At 35.8% G+C, this 21,667-nt stretch overlaps 1 protein-coding gene across 10 annotated transcripts in view; it reads right to left on the bottom strand.

The window, feature by feature from the left end:
* Positions 1-21,667, bottom strand: part of Wnk1 (WNK lysine deficient protein kinase 1) — a 129,850-nt gene that overhangs the window by 50,763 nt on the left and 57,420 nt on the right. For all 10 annotated transcript variants that reach the window (XM_027429291.2, XM_027429292.2, XM_027429293.2 and 7 more), the window contains exon 5: positions 1,734-1,822. In XM_027429291.2, coding sequence (XP_027285092.1) covers positions 1,734-1,822 — 89 coding nt within the window. The remainder of the gene's footprint in view (positions 1-1,733; positions 1,823-21,667) is intronic.

The following is a 21,667-nucleotide window of genomic DNA, read 5'->3' as shown; positions in this document are numbered from 1 at the left end:
AGGAGAAAAAAAATCTATGATGGAAAAATTTGTGATTCATTTCAATATTATTAGTCCATCGAAACAGTAATGTTACAGAGTTGTATGTGTATCCCTATGTGTGTGTGTGTGTGTGTGTGTGTGTGTTTGTGTGTGTTTGTGAGCAATGGGTTCTAGGACCTTGCACATGCTAGACAAGCACTTCTACATCCTCAGTCTACCTTCATATGTCAATTTGTTTTATTAATATCAGCTGACAGGGATAATTTTTAAACCAAATGGTCTAATCTTATTAGTAGGATATGATTATGAAAATAATGCATAGAGTATCAAAGCTTCAAAATACCACAAAACTTAGCAAAACAAATGAACAAACTGTATATGACCTTGTCTGGCCCTTGAACACTATTATAAAATGAAGGCAGAGGAATGTTAAGATTCTTTCTCAAAGTTCTACAGTTGTAAATGATATAATCATAATAAAAACATAAATTTATTGATTTCTAGTTTGGTACTTTCTACAACAGCAACCTTTATTTACTATAATAAATTCCTTCAATTCCTTATCAACAACTTGTAGATTAGGCAAGTCAAAGGCTGGTTGCATAACAATCAATCTTTTTTAAAAAAACATTTTATGTATTTTATGTAATTCAGGGTGTTGGATCCCCAGAAGCTGGAGTTACAGTTATGAGCTGCCATGTGGGTTGGGAATTGAACCTGGGTTCTCTGGAAGAGCAGCCAGTATTCCCAACCACTGACTGTGCCATCTCTCCAGCCCCACATCTTCTTTACACAAAATACCAGTAATCAAAGACAGTGTTCCATCCAAAAAGAAACAGAATAATGTTTTAAGACTCAAAACAAATATCCCTTTGTTTATACTGAAAAAGTCTTAAAAGAGCTTCTAAGGGTTGCATATCTCAAAACAGAAACCTATAACTAAATATCTGCTGAACAGTCTGAAAGATCATGATATTGAGCTCTTCTAAATAACAAAGTTTTGAAAAGAACATGAGACCATAAGAGTGAAGATATAGAATTCTTGAATTTGGCTGATATACCCAATTGTGCCCATATTTTAGGAGATAAATTATGATCAATTTACAGTTTATATTTGTATTAATTAGGATGGTGTGCCTTTTGTTTTTAGGCTGGTATGTGTGTGGGGGGTAAAGCCAGATTATTTTTCAAATACAGATCATGTATCTTGGCCAAGCTGACAGGTGACCCAACAGCTACACAGCATAGCAGATACTTGACACTCTTCTCAGGAAAGTTCTGTTTGTACAAATGACTAAGCCAGATCTCCTTAGCCTTGGGTGAAATCTCTTTTTACTCAAAGGAATTTTGATGCTTTGCTCTTTTTCAATCCTGGCATAATGGTAGGAAAATAAAGGCCCATATAGTTAAGTTGGCCTTCAAAAGTCAAGATTTTACTTAACTTTCAAACTTCAGTGGGAAAATGGTTAAGAAATGGATTTGCTGCATTGGAGAATGAACTCCACTGTAAAGTTTTATAAGCAGTTTTCACTGACTGTAGAGACTGTGTAAGGTGGTTCTGGCTGAAACATTAAACTTAAATATCACTAATCCACATTTTTACAATTATAGTAAGCAAATCTAAGTAGCTTCAATGGAAAGAATCCAAGTTTTAAAAAAATGTTATATGCTACGAATGGAAAAATGAAATACAAGTATTAAGTATACCTCACATTGTTCAGGCAACACCAGGTGCCAAAGAAGCAACTTACCTTTCATCTTTGTTTTGTCGGATACATCCTTCAATAATTTCCTTCACTTCAGGGATTGCTACTTTGTCAAAACTCGCTGGCTTCACTCCCTAAAAATCCATAAAAACAGTCATAGAAACCCATTAATGAAAAGAGAAGCCTGAATTTTTTTTTTTCTCTTTAAAATAGGCTGCCTTCTTAGTATCCTGGACTTTTTTTCTGATGTATTCACAGGACCTGCTCCACATAGGAAACAAAGGTAGGAAGTGGCAATCTCAAGAAACAGTTAAGTAGTATGGCAGGTCTTACTTTCACAGAAAGGAATTAGACTGATGACAAGAACTTTCCTTACACTTAAAATGGTATCTAGGTTTTCTGACTAGTCAGAAAATTTTTTGCTCAACCTTGCAAACTAACTAAAGGCTAAAGGATTAATTTAGCCTTTATTCTGGACACTGAGCCTGGGGGAAGGTATGAATTCACAGAGTTTGGTAAGCATCATACTATACAGTACTATTCTAAAAATTTAATATGAAGAATTATAGGCTTTTGATTTTGCAGGATAACTAAGGAGCAATTTTATATAAATAAAAAAATAAGAACCAGGAATTTTTGCATAGGTCTATAAACCCAACACATGGAAAGCAGAGGCAGGAGAATCAGGCATTCAAGGCTGTCCTTGGAATAATATGTTAGAATGAAACCTCTGATCAGGCACCTTTCACAAATACTAATAGGTATCCTACTGTGACATTGTCTATGGGCCCCCAGCTATAAGACCTGCCGGGAATGTTACACCCTTGCCCCAACTTTCCAGGATCTAGCCTGGGAATCACAAGAGTCTGGCTATAGTATCTTACTATGTATAACCACTTCTCCCCATCCTTTAAAAGGTCTAAAAAGAAACTCCCTCCTGTCACTCAGACCTTGATTCTCTTCAGAAAAGGGACTCCCCTCAGAATCTCTGCCATGCTATTTTTGTCAGTAGGTTCTTAGAAATAATAATAATAATAATAATAATAATAATAATAATAATAATAATATGTTTCAAATAATTCTATGTAAGGCAAAATGGGGTTTGAGGCCATAAGTAGATAAATAAACCAGTTTGGTCAATCAGGCTGTGTTCCCCCACTTCACCCTGGTACCTCTGTCATTTTCCTGCCAAGTTACAATCTCCATCAAGTACATACACAATATCTACAAAGATCTCCTTGGTGAAATCATTCTTCATAAGCTTTGTAGTCTTCCTTCTGATCTGGGCTGGTATCTACCAATAGTCCCCAAAGGTAACCTACCAGGCAACTTTACAAGTATCCCACCCGCTGATTACAATAAAGGCAGATTTGACAAAAATAAACAACCTCTTCTAATAAACTCTTTAGTGCCCAGTAATCTGCTAGTGTCCTCTTGAACCACTTGTCCCATCCAAAACCTACATAGAGTTCAAGGTCAGCTTGAGCTACAAACAAATAAAACAAAATAAACTAATAAAAACCCAACCATAAAAGGCAAATTAATCAGATTCACATGAAATACAAGTATTATAACTAATTTTAGAAGAAAACTCATTAGCCTACTCTATGTAAAACTAAATAGCATCATGGTATGTTCTAGCTAGGGTTACTACTGCTGCAATAAAACACCATGACCAAAACAATTTGGGGAGGAAAAGGTTTATTTGGCTTAAACTTCCACAGTATTATCAAAGTAAGCCAGTACAGGAATTAAAACAGGGTAGGAACCTGGAGGTAGGAGCTGATTCAGAAGCTATGGAAGGATGCTGCTTACTAGCTTGGTCCTCCTGGCTTGCTCAGCCCACTTTCTTATAAAACCCAAAACAAGTCCAAGGATGGCACCATCAACAATGAGCTGAGCCAGTGCCCATCAGTCACTAATTAAGAAAATGCCCTACAGGCCCATCTTATGGAGGCATTTTCTTGAGGCTCCTTCCTTGAAGATGACTTCACCTTGTGTCATAAAACTGTGCAGCACAGGGTGATAGTTCCCGATTTTCATGAGATATAAATTCTTTAGCCAGATGTGGTGGTGCATGACTTTGAGTGAGTTGAGTGAATGAATGAATGAACGAATCTTTTTGAATAAAACTTTCAGCAACATGTCAAAACAACACTGGTGGTAGGTTAGAAGGAGAAGGATTCAGTATTTATTGGCATTTCATTTTAATAATGAAGTGGACTAAGAAAGAATTCAGGGAAAGCACCAGGCATAGCGGCATACTCCTTAAGTTTGAAGATAGCCTGACTAACAGGCCAGCTAAGAGCTACATACTGCAACCTTGTTTAAAAACAAAACCTAAAAACAAAATAAAAACAGCTACCAAAATTAATTCAGGCAGATAACCAACAAGTTGTACAAGTAGTAGTATAAATAGATGGGAGGGAGTTTGCTCAGAAAATAAGATAGATAAATTTTAATCATCTGTGAAAAGTTCAGGCATTATGCTGGCCTGCCCCTGTCACTTGGCAGAATGCACTCAGGCAGTACTCTGGTCAGCCCAGGGTCCCATGGGTACTAAGTCTGCACACAGGTGTAGAGGACCCCTTTAAAATACAGAACCCCCGCCCATATACGCTCTCTTACTGTCCTTCTCTGACCTTCCTCTTCCTCTTTGCTCTCTGCTCTTCACTCTTACCCTCTCTCTGTCTTTACCTCTCTCTCTCTCTCCTGCCCTGTAATAAACTGGTTAATGTACTCTCTATGGTTTGTGTTCCATCGTACCAGTTCCATCTCGCGCCTTCTAATTTTAAACTTAAAAGAACAACAATCTGTATAGTCTCAGGAACATACATAAAACTAATAATAACTGGATCACAGAAAGGTACATAACTTCTCACAAGCCTAAATAAAACAGAGAAGCCTGACTTCCTTATCTGTGGCTTCACTTTTCACTATTTTAGTTATTTGCAATCAACTGTAGTATGAAAATATTAATATTTGTCTAGATTCTGTCAAAAAAACATACAACAGTATATTTTATTTTCCATTACTTATTATTGCTAAATTTCTGTTATGCCTAATATATATATATTTAATTTTGTTATAGGTATACTAAGTCTGTGGAAAATATATGATAAGATTTAGTATTATCACTAGTTTCAGGCATCCACTGGAATTATACACTGAACGAATCAGTGTCAATTAAACATATAAGTTAAAGTCCGGATGTTGGTGCACACCTTTAATCCCAGCACTCCGGAGGCAGTGTATCTCTGTGAGCTCGAGACCAGCCTGATCCACAAGAGCTAGTTCCAGGACAGCCTCCAAAGTCACAGAGAAACCCACTGGAAAAACCAAAAAAAAAAAAAAAAGAAAGAAAGAAAGAAAAGAAAAGAAAGAAAACAAAACAACAACAAAAACCCAAACCAAACCAAAAAGAACATAGACATCAAATACAGATTTGGTTCATTCTAATTAATTACCCATTGCATTATTTCAAGCACTGATTTGGAAAATTGTGCTCCTGATGCTAACTTTTCATAGCAGCCAACTGGGTAGCATGGTGAAACTCTAATTTGAAAGTTTAATTCTGAGAATGACTACAAAGATCTTTTTTTATGTGTTTTCCTTTTTTTTTTTTCCCAAACACAGTGACGTGTTCCCTAAACATCTACCTTCATATAATTCTGTTTGAGAATCTCATACATGCATATAATGTGCTTTGATCCAGCCTACTCCCATTTCCCCCACTAATACATGCACATACACACACCCCCCCTTTGATTAAAGCCATTGAGTCCACTTATTGCTGCCAGTATACATTTGGCTGTAGGACCACCCACTGAATCCTGGGAAGTAAGCTCTTAGGGGCTGAGCCCTTGAAGTAAAATGACTCTTCCTCTCCCAGAAATTTCCAATACCTCCTCAGGTAGGGTAGTAGTGTGTGACTACCTTCCCTATCCATGCTAAGACTTTCTGGCTTACTTTACCCAGGTCCTATACACACTGTCACAAATGCTGTGAGTACATGTGTGCAGCTATTTTGCTATATCCAGAACCCCCCTTTTTTTCTGCTGTAGTTATCCACTGCTTCTAACTCTTACAATCTCTCCAACCCCTCCTTCTATGATAATATATGTTAATCACTATCTACTGGAAAAAAAAGTTTCTTTGATGTGAGTTGACAGAAACACTAATATATGGGTATAATGATATGCCATTAGGAGTCACTTTAAAATTATGCCCACTTAGCAGAATAATAGTAGTAAGTTCCAGGACAGCCAGAGCTACATAGTGGGACCCCATCTTAAAAAAACTACCCCCCAAAATCACAAAAAAGCAATACAAAAAGGGAGACTTGGTTACCCCCATAACATCCTGTCACTATTTCACCAATGGACATATCTTGCAAAGCCAATCCTTATCTTAGTTCACTGGATTCACAGCTGGGTAAGACTGATGGTGACTTTTCTTCCCCAGTAGCATGAATAGCACGTTCTAGAACTAAAAAAGCTAGCTAGTAGGGATTAAGCTTCTAGGTTGTTACAAAGCTTTGCTTTCTCCATCTTCTAGGACTCAAGTATACAATAAATTCAGCAAAAATCTTATCAAGTTCCAGATGGCAATGGCCTGTCTATGGGATTCACTAACCAACAACTCCAACAGAGGAAATACCTGCCTAGCACTGGGTTTTGTTTGTTTTTTAAATAGCCTATGATGTCAAGGGGAATAATTGTTCTCCCCTCTCACCTTACCTCAGCTATATGGAAACTGCATTTAAACTCTTTGTATATATGTATATATTTTTAAAGAAAGCTTCTACAGTAGTAGGCTTCCATGTGGCATTTCAGTTGTCCCTACCCTGCCCCCCATGCCCTATTCCACTTAACCCTTCCTGTTCTGTTATTCACTATTCCTCTTGAGATCAGTCTGCTCCTGCCTTCCAAGTACTGGGATTTTAAAGTGTCATTCCCCTTTTGTACCACCTGCATTGTCTCTACCCACTTCAGCCATGCTTCCCATGGTCCCTTACTAGTTTTCTGACTTCCATGGCTACTCAACTTAAATCATGCATCTAGAGTTAAAGGTATATGAGACAGAACATTCAGTATTTGTCTTTCTGGGTTGGGATTAACTCATTCAGAATGATTATTTCCAGTGCTATTCATTTACCTGAAAATTTCATTTTTCTTAACAGTTGAATATTTCATTGTGTAAATGTGCCACATAATCTTTATTTCATTAATGGAGATATAAGGTTGATCTTACTTCCTGGTTATTATGAATAAAGCAATAACATGGATGAATGTTATCTCTGTAGTAGGACACAGTCTTTTGGTATATGGTGATACACCTGATCAAATGGTAGATCTATTTCTTGCTATTTCAGGAACCTTCACACTGATTTCTATACTAGTTGCACCAGTTTGCCTCCTATTAACAATGGATGAGTGTTCCCCCTTTCCCAAACCCATACCAGCATTTGCTGTCTCCCCACACCACTTTTTAAATCTTAGCCATTCTGAGTTGGGTTAAGTGGAATCTCAAAGTAGTTAAGTGGAATCTCAAAGTAGTCTTAACTTGGATGACTAAGGTAGCTAAACACCTGAAATACTTCATTTCTTTTGAGAACTCCGTTAGTTCCATGTCCCAGTTTTAATTGGGTTGTTTGTTTTCTTGATGATTTGTTCTTTACGTATTCTAAATACTAACACTCTATCATATGTATAGCTAATAAAGTTTTTTTTCTCATTCTGTAGACTGAATGACTTTGCTATATAGAAGCTTTTTAGTTTTAGGATTCCATTTAGAGAGGGTTGGTTTTAACATTACCAGAGTCCTTAAAAAGTCATTTCTTGCATCTATAAGTTGAAGTACATTTGTTGCTCTTTATTCTTACACATTAAGGATACTGGATCTTATGTTGAGGTCTTGATAAGAATCTGGTTTCACTGTTCTTCATGTAACCATCCAACTAGGACCATCTGTTGAATATGCTCTCTTTTTCTCTAATGTGTATTTTGGTCTCTTTGTAAAAAAATATCTGGGGTGGTGATACTTACAGCAGTGTTTTGTCTTGGAATTTTGATGAGGATCATAATGATCTGTACATTGCTTTTGGTAGAATGGCCATTTTTATAATATTAATCCTACTAATAGGGCATGGGAAGTTTTACATTTTCAGTTGTCTTCTTCAGTGTCTTTAAGTTTTCATTGTACAAGTTTTTTCCTTCCATGATTGGATTTATTACAAAATTATCATTTTGAGGCTACTATGGATGGGATTGTTATCCAGATTTCTTTTCTTGATATGCTTGCTGCTGGTATCTAAAAGAGCTACTGGAGTTTTGTGTGTTAAGTCTGTATTTTACTACTTTGCTCAATGTGTTTATCAGCAGCCAGAGTTTTCTGGTGGAGGCTTTAGGAATCTTTTATGCATTGAATCATATCATTTGCAAGTAAGAATACTTTGGTTTCATCCTTTCCTATTTGTGTCAATAATAACACCTTCAGTCATCTTGTTACTCTAGCTAATACTGTAATCTAAGTACTATAATAATAGCGGAGAACACAGACACTCTTGACTTATTCCTGATTTTAGTGGAAATGTTCTTCAAATAATTCTAATGAAAACAAAAATAATACTGTTGAAGTCAAAAGCTGCTGGGATAGAACCAAGAGGGTATTTGAAATTTAAGATTAAAGAAGTAGAAACTGGGGGCTGTATTCAGTTAGTAGAGTACTTGTCTAACATGTATGATGCCCTGGGTTGATCTCCAACACAGCATAAGCTGAAACTGGCGTTGCATGACTAATCCTGCCACCCAAGAGGGGGAAGCAATAGGATCAGAAATTCAAGAGCATCATCAGTTACAAAGCAAGTTCAAAGTCAGTCTAAATTACATGAAACCTTGTACTGAAAAAAGGAAAAAACCCAAAAACCAAAAAAAAAAAAAAACCCAAAAACCAAACCAAACCAAAACAAAAAACCACACAAGAGCTGTGACACACAAGCAGTTATGGATATACACACATACAAACAGTAGAATTGCAAAGAAAAAAACAAAACAAAACAAAAAAAAGAAAAGGAAACAGAACCACTAAAAGTTGATAGTAGAAAATTTGAGTTTTCTGTTTTATATTGGCTTTTTGTTTTCTATAATAAAACAATACAGCATAAAGTAAAATTTTAAATGGGGAGAAACACCTAAAATACTATTGGTAAGCAATTGTCTAAAACAGATTTTGGTGTAACACGTTGAATATAGTTGACTTTGTATGTGAGGACAGTTCAAACGCTACAAAAACATAAGCAAACCAACAGAAAATTTAACAAAGAAAAATGTGACTTCATCCATAATACAATTATTTCAAGAGAATGTTTATTTTCTTCATTTCTTTTTCTTCATTTTTCCAGAGTTTCTCAGTAGCTTTGTAGACCAGAACTGGTCTCGAACTCACAGAGATCCACCTGTCTCTGCCTCCCGAGTACTAGGATTAAAGGCGTGCATCACTACTGCCCAGCAAGTAAATTTAAATTAATGGCAGCAACATATTAAACTAAGATGGCAAATATGTACTGACTTCTATATCAATGTAGGAAGGATAAGAAATTCTCCTAAACCTGCTTTGATTCCTGATGATACTAAATTGTCATTCTATTAATCCTACTCATGCAAACATATGTTTCTACCTACTAGTTAATAAAATAATTGGAAGATAATGCAAAACCAGTAATTGTGCATAGCATATCTTCAAATATATTAGTTTATACTGTTGTTTAAATCTGTATCTACAAATTAGATACAGATAGTTCCTTATGGATGTAATAAAACATACTCAGTGTAGTGATATATTATTTATGATTTATTAAAGTTTGCCTGAGGATTCAGTAAGCAAAGTCAGCCACAAGCCATGAAAGGTATGCACACACATTTAATCCCAAGACTCAGGGTTGCACAAGATTGAATCGGTCTAAAAGAGTAACAGATCACATGCCTTTAATCCCAGCACAAGAGGGGTATAAAAGATAGAAGCAGAGACTTCAGTAATCAGTAGAGGCATTCATTCTCCAGCCAGGCTGAGGAGAGGTTAGTCTGAGGCTTGGTGAGAGCTCATGGAGACAGGATCAGCCCACTCAGCCTGAGGTAGAGGTAAGAAGTTAGTGGCCAGCTGCTTTGCTTTGCTAATATTCAGCTTGAAGTTTGAATCCCAGTATCAGTCTCAAGGTCCTTTAATTTTTGTGTTACGCCCAGAAGCTACTGTGGCCTTAGACAATGTACTTACTGTAAATGACAAGGTAGCTAATAAAACTGTCTTATTAGTTTATCAGTTGATACTAAAAGATTAAGATGTAAGAAAAGTAAATAAAAATCTCACCAGTCAGCCAATATTATAAAAATAAAAGCCTTTAAAATAATGCATAAGAATATAAATTTAGTATTAACAGACAAGTAAAGTATATGGAATGAGTACAAACCTCTACTGGCATGAAAGTGACCTACCTACAAGGGTGCCATCTGAAACACTAGGTAGGAATGTGCTCAAGGCAAGTTTTTTGAGATACACATAACACTCATCGGGTTGTTTTTTTTTTTTTTAAAGATGTAAGAACTTAATAATTGATAGTTAAAAAGTTGGTCTAGATTATTCTAAAACATGATTTTAACACCAGAAAGAACACAGTAATAACAAAATGTTCTTATGATAAAATTTTATCTTATTTCTTTTTAACATGTGTATTTCAATAAAAATGAAGATTCACCTAAAAGCCATGCAAAAGCAACCCCCTTTCTTTACTCCTTTTTCTACTTGGTTCTGTTCCAACCAGTAAAAGCAAATGTATTTCCCACTTTTTTTTTTTGTTTTTTTTAAAATAAGGTTAGAAGGTACAAAACCAAAAAGAATACTAAGATAGAAAAGCTGGGTTACTCTTAAAAGAAAAAAACTAAGCTTTATTCACTAAGGATATATACTCTTCACTACACTCATCAGAACTGGCAACTTAACTCTAAGTGCTTTATTGTTTCAATTCACAGGTTCTATCTTTGAGCAATCATGTCCTCAGGAGACACACAACCCTTGAAACATGGGGGAATAGCTTACTTCTCTTCTTTAAGTGACATAAAATTGTGCAGTTTCTCACTTTGTTTTGAGATATTGTCTCAAAGTCACTCCTAACATATATAGAGTATAAAAATGAGTAATTTTTGACTCCACATCTAAGATAAACGTTATCAAGCATGTTGCTTTATTTAAACTAAAAAAATTTATAGACTCTGACTTCTTTAAATTCTGTATGTTTATGGTGTTAACTAATCTGCTGGAAACACAGAAACTTTGCCTCAATCTTCAATTTCTTAAAATTGTCAGGAATTATCTCAAAGTTTAAGCTGAAATGTTAGGGTGACAATATCTTGATAAAAGTAAAACTTATGCATACTTCCCCACACAGAATAAACCATAGAACATTAAATAATCTCAGCAGTTTCAGTAGAGCTTCCTTTATACATCATCAGAAAGCCTACAATATGCCCTTATAGAGACCAGAAATTCTTACCTCATTTATACAGTCCTTTTGAGAGCAGCAGCAACAATGAGAATTTACAATAACAAATACTGAGCAAAAATCTGTCTTCATAAAATCCATCAGAAAAGGCAAAACAGGTTTGTTAGAGTTTAGAGAAAAATTAAAGGGAAAGCAAAAAGAAATATAAACCACCAGAACAAAGGAAGACAAATATAAAAGTCAGACTGGAGAGTAGTTTCTTGTTTAATAGCCATGCTTTCCAACTCTAACTGAGCTTGCTCTACTCAGCTAACAATCTATTTAGATTGGCTCTGTGGATATAATCCACATGCTAAAGAGCAACAATTTTGCTGCTAGTAGTTTCTTGTGCTTTTCCTGCAATAACAATACATCCTTGGATAAGCATAAAGACTTTTATTTGCTCAAAGCTCCACCTACTGCATCCAAAAGTTCTGCCTCCTTGACTTTGAAATCTACCTTGGAGGTTTTCCTGTATGTAATACTAGATACCTACCTACTGAAACAGTTCTTTCACACCAATCATGTTGAAACTATGCTTTACTGTAACATGACCGTGAGACTGATACTGGGATTCAAACTTCAAGCTGAATATTAGCAAAGCAAAGCAAAGCAGCTGGCCACTAACTTCTTACCTTTCCTCAGGCTGAGTGGACTGATCCTGTCTCCACAAGCTCTTACCAAGCCTCAGACTGTAACCTCTCCTCAGCCTGGCTGGAGAATGAATGTCTCTACTGATTATACCCCTCTAGCACTGGAATTAAAGGTGTGTGATCTATTACTCTTTTAGACTGACTCAATCTTGTGCATCCCTGGGTGGCTTTCAACTCAGAGAGATCCATCTATCTCTTAATCCCCAGTCCTAGGATTAAAGGTGTGTACCACCACCTCCTATCTTCTGACTGCTGGGATTAATGGTGTGTGCATGCCTTTTATGGCTTGTGGCTGACTTTGCTTTCTGAATCCTCAGGCAAACATTAATAAATCACAAATAATATGTCACTACTATACTTTATTTAAAATTGGGGGGTAAAGATTGAACTTAGTCAACAGAGTAAATTCAGAGAAATCATCAATCGGTTATCCAATTAACTTATACTTTCCCTGTTGTTTTTGCAGAGGACTCAGATTTGATTCCCACCATCTACATGGCAGCTCACAACCATATGTAACTTCTGTTTCAGGGACTCTGATGTCTTCTTCTGGCCTCCATGGGCATAAGATACACAAGTGGTGCATAGAAGAAATAAAAGCAGGCAAAACACTCATGTACATTTAAGAAAGAAAAGGGAAGGAAGGAAGGAAGAAAGGAAGGAAGGAAGAAAGAAAGAAGAAATGTTTTTGAAAATATGAACAATAGCTCCTTTGTTTATCAATCGAAAAAGTGGTAATATCGGGGCTGGAGATATAGTTCAGCGTAGAATGACTGCTGAGCATGCATGAAGATCTGAGTTCAACTCCCGTTGTATATGTATTTGTGTGTGTGTGTGGGGGGGGGAAGTGATATTAAACTGCTTTCTACTCCCTCATAGTTTTTTAAAAATATAGTGAATTGTTCTACAAAAGCAGCAAAGGTTTCTATTTCTGTTCCCTACTAAAAGCCTTAACATGTACAGACATTTCCTGGAAAAAAATCCCATGGACCCAAATAAAAGCTACTTTGAATTTAAGTGTTGTTAAATTTTCCTTCGCAGTATTAGTATTTTTTTTTTTTTAAAGTTTCTGGCATTGTTATAATGGGTAACAGATTAAAGCTGTACCCTTTGTAATGGTATGAATTCCAAAGAGGACAGCATACACCAAGGTTTCAATCACTGATAGTATAGTAAGGGTTGGATGCTATTTGGTAGAAGTACTTATACTCTAAGAAGGGTTAAGTGGTTCAGTGGGTAAAACCACTTGCCACTGACTGAGTCTGATCTGAATTAAATCCATTTGACCGAATGTTGAAAGAACAGACTCCTGAAAGTTGTCTTCTGACCTCCACAAACACACTGCAGTGATGCATTAGTCCTCCAACACAAAATAAATCCAGCAACAAAAGACAAAACAACCCTTCTATTCTAAAGTTTAGAAATGCACTAATTCACTGGGCATAGTGGCTCATACCTTTAATCCCAGCACTCTGAAGGCAGAGTCAGGCATATCTCCAAATTCTAGGCCTGCCTGGTCAAACCCTGCCTTGAAAAACAAAAACAACAACAAAAACAAAACAAAACAAACAACAACAAAAAACCCCACCAATTCTAACAGGCTATCTCAAAGCAACTACCAGTAATTTCTGGCTCAGTATTTATCACTACTAAGCAAGTAGCCTAAGATGTCTGGTGTTGGTCAGAAATAAAGTAATTCTTTTAACTTACACATATGAGAAAGATTGCTTAAGACTATGCTTGGCCATCAATCTTACAGAGATTTTTTAAAAAATGCCTTTTCCATGCTTCTTTAAGGCATGGGTATTGGGGCTGGAGATGGCTCAGCAGATGGGAGCACCGGCAACATGTTCTTCCAAAGGACCTAGGTTCAATCCCCAGCATTCACATGGCAGTTCACAGCTGTCTATAGTTCCTGTTCAAGGAAAGCCAACACCATCTTAGAAATATACATGCAGGTAAAACACCAATGAACTAAAAATAAATTAAAAAAAAAAAGATATGGGTATTAAGAACAACCTAAACTTATGGGATAGCCTTTTTTGTTGTTGTTGACAACAGGTTGATATAGACACAAACATCTAGAGTCTTTGAAAGTAAACCTTTTCTGGGCTTGCTTCAGCAACACAGACTAAACTTAGAGTGACACAGCCATATATCAGAATGGCTCCTGTGTAAGGATGACATACAGATTTGTGGTACATTCCTATTTCTTGAACGGAAAAAAAAAAAAAAAACCAACAAAACCAAATCAATCTTTCCTACAAATTAGGAGTTTCCAATATCTATAATAATACAGTTACATTCAAGGAACAGAAACAGAGTCCACCCTAAATTAGCCTTAGCTTAAAAGGGATGTTAGTAATCAGAATTTGGTGATTAAATTTTAAATCAAAAGAAATAAAAAGATTTGGGGAGGTAATTGAACCAACATAAAATCTCATTATATCGGCCAGAAATGTTAAGCTATTGGAGGAGGAAGGTACAAACAACAGAACTGTTTATCACCTGCTTAAACAAACAACCACTTATCTTTGTTTCAAGAACTCACAGTAGTAGTTATTATTAGCCATAGTAATTTTTATATCTTTTATATTTTTATATCTTCCTAAAGCATTATTATACTTAAATGTACCTAGAATACATTCCCCTTTCCCTAAATAGCTGTTTTAGTGTTTAAATCCTACAGTACAACCACTAACTTGCATATAAAGGAAAAAAGGAACCAATTCTTTTATTAAAGAACTCTAGTTTTTATAATTGTACACTTTAATTAGTATTTTTCAAATATCAATAAGCTTAAAAATTTTTTTTTGTCAGTTTGATGTATCTGGTTTCTACAAAGGCGGCTAAACTCATGCTGATTTGCTTTTAAATGTGGTCTTTACCAACTAAATCTAAAATTCAGTATTTTTGAAATTTATATTATCAATTTCTGTATAGTATTGTTTACTATTTTTAAATAAAGTCATGATCAGTGTGTTTTTGTGCTTCTCGTTCTCTTCTTCCAATTGGGAAAGTCTTCTCAGAGGACTCAGGTATATGAACAAAAAGGGCCACAGCCATTTCTATCTGGGTGGTGAGGCTGCAAAGTCTTCATTCATGACAATGTAGCAATGTGGAGTTCTGTTTTCTTCAATTTGAATTTATTACTGCATTTCTTAGTGTAAACATATTCCATTGTATCTTAAACATTCATGTTACTTCTACTACATGCTTTCTACCTCACCTCTATCTACCCTTATTTTCCCAGAATAAGTCAGTTAAATTGATTACTTCTTCTGTGAATGCTTAAAATACTCTTACATTAATACTTTTTCAGTTGGGTTTGTATTGATGCAAGCCTTTAACCCCAGCACTTGGGAAGCATGGCAGATGGATCTCTGAATTCGAGGCCAGACAAAGAAACCCTGTCTGAAACAAACCAACCAACCAACCAACCAACCAAATAAATAAATAAATAAAAATAGTACTTTTTCTATATGTTCCTTCTACTGTGAAGGACATGCTCTTTTGTCTTCAATAAACATCTTCCCAATCTCTGACTCAATAATGAGTAATAGTAATCATAATAGTATTACCCACCTACTCCCAGTAAGTCCAGTCATGCATATTACTTATTCATGGTATACTTAATGGATATTTCTGCTGACAAAACATTTCCCCCTCCCCTTCTATTTTAGCCATTTAAGTCTCAAGATTCTTTAAAGGTACACCTTAGATCATGTACACTAAAAACAAAACAAAACAAAACAAAACAAAACAAAAAACCCAGCAGTTATGAAGTGTTTCTATTCTCTTACACCTAGCATGTGTTATTACCAAGAGACCAGAAAATTCAGGACAGCTGACATGTACTTAAGAAAATCCATCTTTATAAACTGCCAGTTTTTATTCTATCTACTGTGTTAGGAGTTAAAGACTGACATTCAGATTTGCTGAGGAATTCTAACGAATTTTACAATTTTTTAACACCTCCCCCAAGAAGACTGACACCCCAAACTGCCACTTTTAAATTTAGAATCATAGGAGGGTAACAGAATGTTTCTGAAAGTCAAACAGAATGTTAAGATACAACTTGTAATATCTTTTCACTCACAATCCAAATTTATAAAAGGACACAACTTATCAAAGAATCATTTCAGTTAATTCTGGATTTTTTTTCAAGCGTAGCACAAAAAGTCTAACTACTAGAAGAAATACAACATTTTTCTCAGCTTTAAAAATTATCTAATCAAAAACTGGTGTCACTTGTTTCTGTAGAAGAGAGCTAATTGTAATGTTATATAAAAACTAGAAGGAATTTTATCCTAATGGCTTTAATTCTGTTTTTTCCATACTAGGTGTTCAAGCCTTGCAATCCAAAGGCTAATGGAATCAGTGACAAAGTCAAATTACACAAACAAAGTAATTAAAAAATCCCCATTATTTTTAACTTGGTTGTTAAACGGCTGGATTCAGCCAGATTCTTGTTGGTATGAACCATTAGTTTACAGGTATTTGAACATACCATCTAATTCCATTGGAAAACAAACCTCTTCAAATGCCCTACCAAATTGAGTTGGCTCTATTAAAGGAAATTAGCTTGCCTCATGATTTCCTAAGGCTTATTACTCTGGACACATGAGAGCCAAGGTATTGCTCCAACCTCAAATACACTATCCTTCATATAAACATTGATGCTGTGGTGTACTAAAGTCTTAAATTCTTTTAATAGCATACAAAACTTGTGTTACCTTTCCTCCTCGATACTGAAGATTGAACCTATGGCCAAGTACATGCTAGATAAGGGTTCTATTGCTGAGCTATATTCCCATACCCATCTTTAAAATTTTTACTTTGAGATAGAGTCTCACAAAGTTCTGAGTTCACTCTGTAGTTCACACAGAGTTTAAACTTTCGATCCTAACACCATAGAATTAATACCCTTACTTGGATCTTCTCACTACCAAAGGCATAGATTTCGCCACTACTCATTTCAGAGTAATATTAGTAATAATGGCAATATCCAACAAGTGCTGAATGACAACTATATAGCTAGAAAACTTTTTTTAAAGTTTTATATGCCTTTCTCAATTAATACTTAAGGCTCAAAGGAGTTAAAAAAACCTGCAGCTAGGTTCCCAGCTAGGAAACATTCCTAAAATCTGAACTCAAGTAGATCAAACTCCAAACTGTGCCTTATTCACTCCTTATAGTCTGTATTCCATGTATTTACTTCAAATATTGGCTAAGCGCTTACAACTTGCAAATCGTTGCATTATCGATAGTCTTTCTGTACTGTCAATCCCTATCATTTGAAAACACTGCCTTATTTTTTAATTGATATCAATTCTTCATCATAAGATGAACAAAGGGTTTGTGTCTTTTGTTACTTTTCTAGAGGACCACTTGTGTTTGAAGAAACAAATATCTAGAGAATATAATAATTTCACATAATCATATAAGCAACAATGACCATGTTAAAATAAGCCTCATTGAAATATAGTATATATAACTTGTATTCAAATTAGGACATTAAATTTAAAAAGTCAGTTTGTGATAAAAGTCATGACAAATAAAATGAAGATGGAATTAAAGTATGTATGTATTTTAAAACTATTTTTTGGATAGGTCAGGGAAAGCCTCCCTAAATATATTAACATTAAAAGAAAAGATCTAAATGAATTACAGGTATGATGCACACTGTGTATTATCAGTGTATTATTTCTCTAACCATTAAACCAGTCTGAATTTACCACTTCCATATCAGCACTTATACAAGTTAAAATACCCTCAAATCACAATTGACACTATAATATTTATTAATTCAGTATAACATTTGATTTAATTAAGCTAGACCTTTGAAATCAGAACTCTTGGTATTTTCCAGATGTGCAATTGTTTAATGATCACCTAGGATTTTACAATCTCTTACAAGCAACAGATAAATAACAGTATTTACTTGCTCTTCCAAATCATGAGTGACGGAATAATTTAATTATATGTCCAAGTCTTAATGGAATACACCAACCACTAGAGCATCTATCTGTCTTGTTCAGTACTGTAACTAAACAGCTGAGTAACTGTGAAAATAGAAAAACATTCATGCATACCTCGGAAAAAAGGAACTTGCTCTCCAGAGATACAGGTATTGAAAGTTAAGAGGAATAGTTAATATCAAAACAGAACACAGAAGAAATAGCAATACCAACATTAATGCTTGCATGCTTCTGGTAAAGAGTGCCAGCAACAGGACTGAAGAGACGACTGGGTAATTAAGAGCAAATGCTGCTTTCCCAGAGGCCCAAGATTGATTTCCAGTCCCTACATGGTGGCTCACAACAATCCTTACTCCAGTTCTAGGGGATCTAAAGCCATCTTCCGGCCTCCCTGGGCACCAGGCAGACATGTGATGCACTTCATACAAGCATAACACTCATGCACATAAAATTAAAACCAAAACAAACAAAAACAAAAAACAAGTGCCAAGAAGACTAGGCTGTTGGTTAATTTCTTCATAAGAATACCTTCCTAGAACAGTCTTCCCCAGGGAAAAGCACAGCATCCCACCTCATTTTGCAATTGGTTATCCAGTACCAAGTAGTCAGCCCTGAGACCATATACATACAGGTAGCATTATGTGGACTGAGCAATTATATTTAGGAGTATGAATACATATCTATATATTCACGCAGAGAGACATTTGAGAGATAGCAAGGGGTGAATAAGAAGAACTGGAAGGAGGAAAGAGGGGGGAAAGCACATAATTAAAAATTACTTTCTCAGTATCCCTGGCTCAGATCAAATTCTTAGTTTAAACATACTTTCTCAGGAATACTATCTTTGACTCTCCCAAGAAGAGTAAAATTCCCTCACTTTATTACGTGTATAATATCCACGTGAATAGTGAATAACTATTTTAATATGCTCGCTGTTCCTAGTACACTATAAAATTTCTGGAAAAAGCATCTATCTTACTCATTGCTATGTCCACAACTTAGCACACAGAAAAATGCAAAAAGGAGGTAGAGATGTGGCTCAGTTGGTAAAGTGCATGTCTAGCATGCATGAAACCCCAAGTTGAATAATGGCAGCACATGCCATCCTAGAACTCAGGAGTTGAAAGCAAGAGGTCAAGGTCATCATTTGACTACATTGCAAGTTTAATGATAGCCTGCCTCCAAAAACTAGAGAAGGTAAGACTAGGTGTGGAGGTGCACACCTTTAATCCTAGGACTTGGGAGGCAGACATAGGCAGATCTCTATTAGTTTGAGCTAGTCTGGTTTACAAAGTGAATCCAGGACAGCCTTGTCTCAAAAGAGGTGTGGTGGAGAAAGAGACAGAGGGAGAGGAGAAAGAGAAACAATTAATCAATGTTATATAATAAATTATGAAAATTAAAATTTGAAAAGCCAGGCATGATAGCTTGCACCTGTACTTAGAAGGATTGTTATGACTCTGAGTCAGCCTGAGAAACACAGAAGACTCCATCTCAAAAGACAAAACCAAACAAACAAAAAACAATGAAACTTAGAATTAACTATGGCTCATGTGTTCAAGTGAACAGGATTTTGGAATATTTCAGCCTAACCTGAGCTATGTAGGGAGAAAGGGAAAATGGGAAATGATCATCATGATAACCAACTAATAAGGGGAAATGACTGAAAGTGTGGTGGAATTATATATTTTTTCTATTCCTATATATAATTTTTATTTGTATGTCAGTTTCTATTTGCTTCATTTTAACTTAACAGAAAAGTCTTGTTTTATTTAAGAAGAGGATTTTATTCTCAACTGAGATGAAGTTTACAAATGAGAAAGACATTAAAATGATGGTTCAACTCCAGAACACTGTCTGGAAATTTTCAGCATAATCCTCCCAACTCAGCACTCGAGTGCTGGTATATATCGCTGTATCCAAACTTCAATAGGCAACCTTTCAACTGTTTTTTTTTGTTTGTTTGTTTAATTAGGCTTGACTTTAGTTTCCCACCTCTGCTTTTAGTACTTCAAACCTACGTGCAGAATAATCTTTATAAAATTTAGGTCTGCTTATGCAACACCTACCTGTTTTACAGAAGCTGCAACAATTCTGCCAGTACTCTAGAAAGGAGTCAAAGGTTTTTTATTCACCCTTTTCCTATCCGAAAACTCAACAAAAATGGATAACTGTAGTTCTCTTACAGGTAATACTTTGGGCCTTGTAGGATCTTTAATGGTCATTCTCCTAATCTGTTCAACTCAATGAGATACTGACTGGACCTATGTGCTTTAGTTAAGCATTTAACATTAGAATAGCTATTGTATAGTCTATGGTCCCTAAATTCTTTGTCTGTTGCCTTTCTTCAAGTAAGCTTTTTAGAAACAAGGACTACACTTAATACATTCAATACCAAGAATTTGTAAAAAGTCTGGAATATAGAAGGGACTCAAATATTTGTTGGCAGAAGACATGGCTCAGCTTGTGGCCAAACCTAATGACCCAAGTTCTATCCCTGGGGCCTATATTGTGAAAGGAGAGCCCTCTGATCTCTACCCATGCATGCTATAGCATGCATGCACATATACACAATATAAATAAATAAATAAATGTAATGAAAACAAAAACAAAACAAAAGGTATGTTGTGGTTCTTCTAGTCTCCATACCATATAATGTGACTGTGAAGTTTATGCCAATTGTCAGCTTGACAGGACCTAGAAATACCTTGGTGTCTTCCCAAGCCTGTGAAAATGCAAACTAATTTGAGAAGAAAATAAAGAGGTATTTGCTCCTTGAAAGTAATTGCTTAGAACAGTGTTTCTCCAAGGTCAGCAGACAGAAGTTAACACAACTATGGTCTAAAGGGGCTAGGCTCCACACTGAAGTGGGATCAAAACCTAATAGCAGCATAGTTCATGTAGTAATGGTTTTGCCAGCATGAAAGATACAAGATTGAGGGAACCATTGAGGTTTAAACCACATTTCCAGAGAGCTGCTGAAGCTAGTCAATGCATGACAGAGTCTGAGTTCCTGAAAATGGATCCTGAAAGGTTACTGCATGAAGCTGTGAAGGTGAAAGGTAACTTCCAGTTCCAGCGAATCTTAACACCCTCTTCTACTCTCTGGGGATACTACAAATGCATGTGCATATACATACATGCAGGCAAAACACATAAAAAAGCAACATTAAAAAAAAAAAAACTTATTCCTTGGATCATCATTTACTTGCTTGGGGATTAAAAATACTGGTCTTGAAAGACTGGATTACAATGCCATAATCTTTCTTTAAATGAGAAATAATGCAGTGGCTCCCCCCACAATTCCTTGCTTAAATAAAATGTAATAAACAATGTTTATATTTTGTGTGCAAGTATGTGTGTGTGTGTGTGTGTGTGTATATATACACACACACACACACACATACACAAGTGGCATACATGTTCATAGAGGTCAGAGGATAACTTGCTCAAGTTGGTTCTCTCATTCCACCAAATAGGTTTTGGGGACTTGAACGCAGATCCTTGGGCTTGTTGGTGGGTATCTTTATCTGCTAAGCAAGGCCCCAGCTCCTCAGTTTTGATAGTGTAAGGAGCTTGAATTTTGTTAAGAGTTGGGCTTTTAAACAGCATTGGAACTGTTAAAGACTAGGGGCTTTTGAAGTTGGACTGAATGCATTTTGCATTATGGTATGGCCAAGAACATATTCAAACAAAGGAAAGACTTATGATAGTATAGCTGGTATACAGTAGATTTTCCTACACTATCCAGCTGTGTGAACTCTGTTCCCATAGCTCTTTATTTTGTTTTTTCCTAGAAGAAATGCCTCTGCC

This window comes from Cricetulus griseus, chromosome 8 (genome assembly GCF_003668045.3).
Source record: "Cricetulus griseus strain 17A/GY chromosome 8, alternate assembly CriGri-PICRH-1.0, whole genome shotgun sequence".
Classification (NCBI taxonomy): Eukaryota; Metazoa; Chordata; class Mammalia; order Rodentia; family Cricetidae; genus Cricetulus; species Cricetulus griseus.
Note: the sequence above shows the minus strand (reverse complement) of the source record. Positions and strands in the feature narration are given on the sequence as shown.